Genomic DNA, 7,278 nt, shown 5'->3' with positions numbered 1-7,278 from the left:
ATGGAGAAGCTTGATAACCAAGCTAGCTAACATTAGCTGATAGCTGATAAATAGAGTCTCTCCTGGCTATAAAAGCTAACATGATGCTGTTAAAAAATGTTAACTTTTAGTTTCTGAAACCAGTTGATGAAGTAATTCTGGTGTTTTTCATCTTTGATATACAGTCTTGTATGTTCACTGACCAACATCTTTACTACGACCACACGTTACAGAAACTTTCACTCAAACAGCATCAATATTGCTCTTAGAGCACTGTGTAATCATTTTCCACTAAGCATTTCTCTGAACTCTTAGAAAATATCCAAGTTTCAAGTGATACAATTTTATAAACATCCTATTTTCTCCACACTGGAAAAACCAAATCACCCACCAAAGGTCCTTCTGCTTTGTCTCACAGCCAGCGATGTGATACTTGAATGTATGTGACATCATCTCCTGCAGCTTTATCTGGATCCAATAAAAATTTACAGTGAAAATATTTATAAGACAAACGGAAATGTTATTTGAATGGACACAAAATGTAAACACTGAAACATTAAATCATGATAAATGTGTAGATTATTCAAATCCACAACAATAAAATTAAAACATGAAAGATCAGGAAGTCTGAGTCTCACCTTAAGGTTTCCTGTGAACACATTGTCTCACCAGCACAACCAGTAACACCAGTAAAACCATAGCACAGTCTGATCCAACACATGACAATGCAGGAAAAAGGTAAGAACCAGGTGGAGGTGTGGATGTAGGTGGAGGTGTGGTGGTGTGTTCCCCTAAAATAAAACAAACAGTCATTAAGTTGTCGTCACATTGTGAATGTTGAAAGCTGCAGAAACACAGACAGGTGAGTGTGTCACCTGTGACAGTGATCCAGCTGGATGGAGACTCTCCATGACCGCTGATGTCACACTTGTAGAGGCCTTCATCAGACCTGGAAACATGCTGGATGGTCATGTGACCTGTAGGCTGCTTCCTGATGAGGGAGCCATCTTTATAGAAAGCAGCTGGGAGGTTGGAGGGAGTGGTCTTTGTTTCACAGAGCAGAGTGACGTCATCTCCCTCCATCACAGGGAGGACAGGACTCTGCAGGATCACTGATCCACCTCAACACAGAGACAAACTACAGCATTTCATCCATTTACACACAGCTTCATCAACACTAACTCCACACACTCAGCTTACCAGTGACTGTCAGGTTAACCATGTTACTGATGGGACCCTCTCTGGACTCACACCAGTAAACTCCACTGTCGTGAGATGCTGCTTTAATGATGTTACAGGAAGAACCTGCTGGTTTTCCCCACCCATCTCCACACTGAGTGGTGTTTCCTTTGCTTGTGTTTCTCCTCAGAGTCCATCCAGCAGAGCTGTCGTCCTCCTCACAGCTCAGAGACACAAAGTCTCCTTTAAAGATCTGAGAGCTGCTGGGACTCACAGTCAGACGAGCTGTGAGGGTTAAAATGAGAAATACATGTAATATAATAGATCTACTGTAGGGCTGCACGATTAATCGTTAGAAAATCGCGATCTCAATTCATACTTATGTGCGATCTCATTTCCAAATGACGATTTAAAAAAAAGAAAAACAAAGACGACGACTGTACCGCATTTTGATCCAGGATGTAATCTGCATGAAAACAAGCGCTCACTCTTCCTGCTCAACAAATGACAAGGGCGGAGCCTTATACCACGTGATACAGAAGCTGTGCCGTGTGATGCTAAAATTAGTAGTGAAAAAACATCGGAGAGCACGTCAGGGAAGACGAGAAAGTGACAGGAGAAAATCCGTCCCGGTCAACCACCCAAACATCAATAACGGGAACCTTATACAGCGCTTCCCTATACCCGTCGAACTCCCGCAGGCACAAAGAAATCACGGAGGCTATTACTTACCAAAGATATGGCTCCCATCAACACTGTGCAAAACGAGGGATTTAGGAAAATGATCAACACCCTAAACAAACGCTACTTTTGTAACTATTTTTGTATTGTTGCACTACCCACTCCCTGTACACGCAGTGTCGAGCAACGGTGGAGACGGAATTTCAAGCAGTACAACATTTTGCAGCAACAACAAAACGTGAGACATTTGTTGTTTTTATGTTTATTTATTGTTTTTATGTTCAGTCTCAACTGTTACGAAGTTGATGTGCAGTTAATAAGTGCAATAAATATTTATACTGGAAAATAAAATCGTGAGAGAATTGTGATCTCAATTCTAAGCCAAAAAAATCGTGATTCTCATTTTATGCAAAATCGTGCAGCCCTAATCTACTGTATGTTATACTAATAGATCCATTGTGAAACATGAACCCATTCAGGTCATATCAGTGAGCATTTCTCAGGTTTAAACTGTGACAGAAGAAGGTTACTGACCTTGGTTTGTTGTGCAGCTCAGCAGTGAGATCAGAACTAAAGAGAAATGACACTCACGTTGATTTGAGCTGAACATAAAGAACAACTGCACACAAACAGCTGACAAACACACAAACTCGTCTCTTTCTGATGTATCTGCTCAGTGTGTAATCATAAATATAGCTTGTTGAAGAATGTTATCCACTCTCAAAGTTACACGTGCAGCAAGTTTAGAATCACAGCTTAGCGAAACTTTTAGACTTTAGACTGTGGAAGAAACGCACACAGACAGTAACGAGGTGTTCACTCTTGCTTATATAAAATTCATGCCTCTGCCGGCCGTTTTCCGGGCCTCTAAGTTGGCATCATGGCCTTCGGGGACGGCCTCCGGAAAGGGTTCGTCGCTGCCGCTGGCATCGCGGCCTCCTGCAGCATCACCATTGTCTGGTGTAACAGCAGTCTGGCGAGGAAGGAGCGGCTAGCCGGTCCAGCGGGCATGTGGTGTGGAGGTTAGCCGGATAATACGGAGCCAGTCGGTTAAATCCAATAACAGACCTTTATTCGCCGTCAGCAACATTACACTTTATAAGCCAGGTCTCCTCGGCTGTACTCGTCCGAGCCTACATGCGCGGGGATTTGTACCGCCAGCGCCAGCTTGTCACAACAGTAAGTAAGGTGTTTTCTTGGAGCATGGAACATGAGCAGCATGGAATGGCTGCCGCTAACAACTCACACACCCACTAGGAGACCCCCATAGCTACTACAATAGTTGGGCAACCCCCCCTAGTGGTGCTATAACCCAAAAGGTTTGTTACACTGGTTCCGCAGCCGTCCCGCTGCCGCCTGGTCCAGCCTCCGTGCCTTCATCCACGCCTGGTCCAGCCTCCGTGTCTTCATCCACGCCTGGTCCAGCCTCCGTGACGCCGCCTTCGTCTTGTCCAGCTCCGCCTTCGTCTGGTCCTGCGGTTGCCACACCGACATGAACCAGGACCAGGCGTGGATGAAGACATAGAGGCTGGACCAGGCGTGGATGAAGGCGTGTGAAACCTGCAGATAGTCAGATTAACAGTATTTTGTCTCTATCTGCAAATTCATCTCATGTAAACAATAATGTGGCGCACAGCTGACGTGAAAAAAGGCACATACCTTTGACGTTGCCTGAGGAACTCTGTATTCCTCGTCCACACGTAAACGCAAAAAAGGAGTTTTAAAAAAATCTCCGTTTTCGGTGATTCGAAACGTCGTTTACGTGTGGACGACACAGCTGCGTTTTCAAAAATGAAAACGTGTTAGTAGTTAGTATTTTATTTTATTACTACCTGTAATTTATTGCAGATTACTTGTATTTGCTTAATTGTTGGCTAAATGTTTGAGGTGTGAAATAAACCGCAATGGAGCAAAATATGGCTGTGTGGTTGGAGGGTGTTTGTGCGTGCGCGCGCACACGCGCGGGAGGGGGGTGGTCGAACATTTTTCGCGTAAAACAAAGGGGGGCCCAGCAAAAAGAGTTTGGGAACCGGTGAGTTATCAGGAGAGCAGACAGTCAAAGTACAAGAATTCAAACAAACACAGAGATTCTACTTACAGAGCAGACACAGCACAGATGTTTCCTTCATCGTCCTTCTCACTCATTTGAGCTTTTTTTCATTTCTGTCACTGACACCAAGTAAAGCCCGCCCTCTTCCTCTGAGCACCAGCTTTCTATTGGTTTTTAATGTGGTGGGTAATAGCCTATCATGTGTAAAAGTATATTTTTAAAATATAAAATTTTTAAAAAACCTGTCTCGTCCACCATGAATGTAAATGAAAAGGCAAAACTAATAAATGTACACACTGTTATAAAGTATTTTAATTTGGATCTCCTTATATGTGTAATTGGATATTTATCAGTTCACAAAGGGAAAAAAGATATAATAAAATATAATCATCTAATGTCCTCTGCTCTCAGTGATCTGTAGTTTGGTTGAAGAACAAATCCATGTCCATGTAGTGGACGTCCCCCTCAGTGAGAGAGGCAGATATGAGCTGAAACACAGGAATCAAACCAGGGACGCTGCTGTTATGGAGCTGAACTGGAACCATTCAGACACTGAGGCCCTCTGAACACATTTTAATTACAGCTGTGCAGAGACACACTGATGACTGACTGGAACACTATGATTCACATTTTACATGAACACCATCCTCACACATGGTTTATATGTGGCCACTAGAGGGAGATGTTGGACATGGACACAAGCAGCTCAACAGTGATACTTCCGCAGTTTGTTTGAATCTGAACCAGTGCCTTCTAGGTCAGAGACTCTGCTCCTAATAATTATTAACCCAGCAGAAATAGCGACTAGAGACTTGTTTAAGCCAGAGGTGGGCAAACACACGTAGTTTTATATCCAATGCTAACTCTGCACATCAGATGATGTCCTCAGTAAGTTGGCCCCGCAGTTAAGGAAAGTCACAGCCACATCTGTTAATGGCAGCTCTCCTCAAATGATTTGAGTACTTGGTAAATTATAATAACAGGCTCTTGCCTACACCTGTGTGCCTATACTGCCCTTTCTGGTAAAGCATTTACCCGATCATACAAAAATACAGATCGGCCATAACAAAATATTTAGAAAATTGTACAATTTTTTTAATGTCAAGATTTGCTAACTTTTCTTTGTTTGAAACGACAAAAACCTGGATGTTCCAGAAGTACAACAAATGCAAAGAAAATAAATTTCGACACTGACATGAACGTGAACTTGGCAGCTAAAACAAAATCATTGATCCTAATAATGTAACACACACTATACTGAATCCACGGGTTGGATTACAATTGGAAGCTGCAAACGAATTAACAACCTTCAGCATGCAAAATAAGCCAACACTGAAATATACAGAAGGAGGAGGACTCTTTAAAAAGCTATTTTTTCACAAATATGTTATTTGAGTGTGTTTAAAATGATCAAACTGTCCATCTGTGACTGACTGACAGACCCACCAACCTTTCAGAGATTATGTTTATGCTGTGGATATGAACAGAATCTGTTCTTGCACTTTACAGGAGAACAGCATGTTTTAGTAGCACTAAAGCCTAGAAAGTCTGTCATGAAATACATATGGTTTATCACTTCACAGTACAAAAGAACAGCTTCAGCTTGTAACTCTTCAACATTCCAATAATTTAACAATATTCTTATTTAAGATAAGATAAGATAAGATAAGATAAGATAAGATAACCTTTATTAGTCCCACACGTGGGAAATTTGTTTTGTCACAGCAGGAAGTGGACAGTGCAAAAGTTATGACGCAAAAATTAGAATACAATAAGAATAAATACAGTACACAGCTGTACAGAATAGAATAAAATAATATACTATATACAGTAGAATAAAATAGAATAAAAATATACAATAAGATAAAAATAGAATACGAATGCTATATACAACTGAGTAAAAATACAACGATGCCAGAAAGGATTATTGCACTTAGTGTTATTGCACATGTGTGGATGTGTGTGTTTGTTCAGTTAAAGTCTTTGTTGTGGAGTCTGACAGCAGTGGGGAGGAAAGAGCTGCGAAATCTCTCCGTCCCACACCGTGGGTGCCGCAGTCTCCCACTGAAGGAGCTGCTCAGTGCTGTCACAGTCTGCTGCATGGGGTGGGAGATGTTGTCCAACAGGGATGACAGCTTAGCCGCCATTCTCCTGTCACTCACCACCTCCACTGGGTCCAGAGGGCATCCTAGAACAGAGCTGGCCCTTCGGATCACCCTGTTCAGTCTCTTCCTGTCCCCAGCAGAGATGCTGCCGCCCCAGCAGACCACACCATAAAAGATAGCAGAAGCCACAACAGAGTCATAGAAGGTCTTCAGCAGTGGGCCCTCCACTCCAAACGACCTGAGCTGCAGGTACAGCCTGCTCTGCCCTTTCCTGTAGAGGGCGTCTCAGTTATGAGTCCAGTCCAGTCTATTGTTCAGATGAACACCAAGGTACCTGTAGCTGTCCACAGCCTCAATGTCCATACCCTGGATGTTCAGTGGTTGCAGTGGAGGATGTTTGTGCCTGCGGAAGTCTACCACCAGCTCCTTGGTTTTACTGGCGTTGATCTGGAGGTAGTTCAGCTGGCACCAGTCCACAAAGTCTTGAGTCAGTCCTCTGTACTCCTTGTCGTCCCCATCAGTGATGAGGCCGACTATTGCAGAGTCATCAGAGAACTTCTGCAGGAAGCACTGGGTGGAATTGTGGGAGAAGTCTGCAGTGTAGATGGTGAAGAGGAACGGAGCCAGAACCGTTCCCTGTGGGGCCCCCGTACTGCAGACGACCCTGTCCGACACACAGCCCTGAGTCCTCACATACTGTGGTCGGTCGGTGAGGTAGTCCAAAATCCAGGTAGTGAGGTGATGGTCCACTCCAGAGTTCTCCAGCTTGTCCTTCAGAACCGAGGGAAGAATGGTGTTGAAGGCACTGGAGAAATCAAAGAACATGATTCTCACAGTGCTTCCAGCGGTCTCCAGGTGAGCGAGGGAACGATGTAGGAGGTGAATGACGGCATCATCCGCTCCAATGCCAGGCTGGTAGGCAAACTGAAGTGGGTCCAGTGATGAGCTTGTTAGGCGCCGAAGCTGAGCCAGGACCAACCGCTCCAGGGTCTTCATCAGGTGGGATGTCAGAGCCACCGGCCTGTAGCTGTTGAGGTCCTTGGGGCGTGAAGTCTTTGGCACTGGTACAACACAGGAGGTTTTCCAGAGCTGTGGGACTCTTCCCAACCTCAGGCTCAGGTTGAAGAGGTGCTCCATCACCCCACACAGTTGGTCCGCGCAGGACCTGACGACCCTCGAGCTGATGCCATCTGGGCCCGCTGCCTTCTTGCCATTAATCCTCCTCAGTTCCCTCCTAACCTGGGTGGTTGAGAGAGACAGGCTGGAGCCTTGTGTTGAGTGTGT

The 7,278-nt window shown here is 44.3% G+C and overlaps 1 protein-coding gene across 1 annotated transcript; it reads right to left on the bottom strand.

Moving 5' to 3' along the window:
* Positions 1–378: 378 nt before the first annotated feature.
* On the bottom strand, positions 379–4,053 carry LOC105940521 (high affinity immunoglobulin epsilon receptor subunit alpha-like). Its single transcript, XM_076878196.1, has 6 exons — positions 3,938–4,053; positions 2,374–2,409; positions 1,180–1,443; positions 855–1,100; positions 618–770; positions 379–447 (listed from the first exon to the last, which is right to left on the bottom strand). The coding sequence occupies exons 1-5, from the start codon at positions 3,966–3,968 to the stop codon at positions 619–621; spliced, it is 729 nt and encodes a 242-aa protein (XP_076734311.1). The 5' UTR covers positions 3,969–4,053; the 3' UTR covers positions 379–447; position 618.
* Between the last annotated feature and the right edge of the window lie 3,225 nt (positions 4,054–7,278).

This window comes from Maylandia zebra, linkage group LG3 (assembly GCF_041146795.1).
Source record: "Maylandia zebra isolate NMK-2024a linkage group LG3, Mzebra_GT3a, whole genome shotgun sequence".
In the NCBI taxonomy this organism is placed as follows: Eukaryota; Metazoa; Chordata; class Actinopteri; order Cichliformes; family Cichlidae; genus Maylandia; species Maylandia zebra.
The sequence above is the reverse complement of the archived record's forward strand: the minus strand, read 5'-3'. Positions and strand labels throughout refer to the sequence as shown.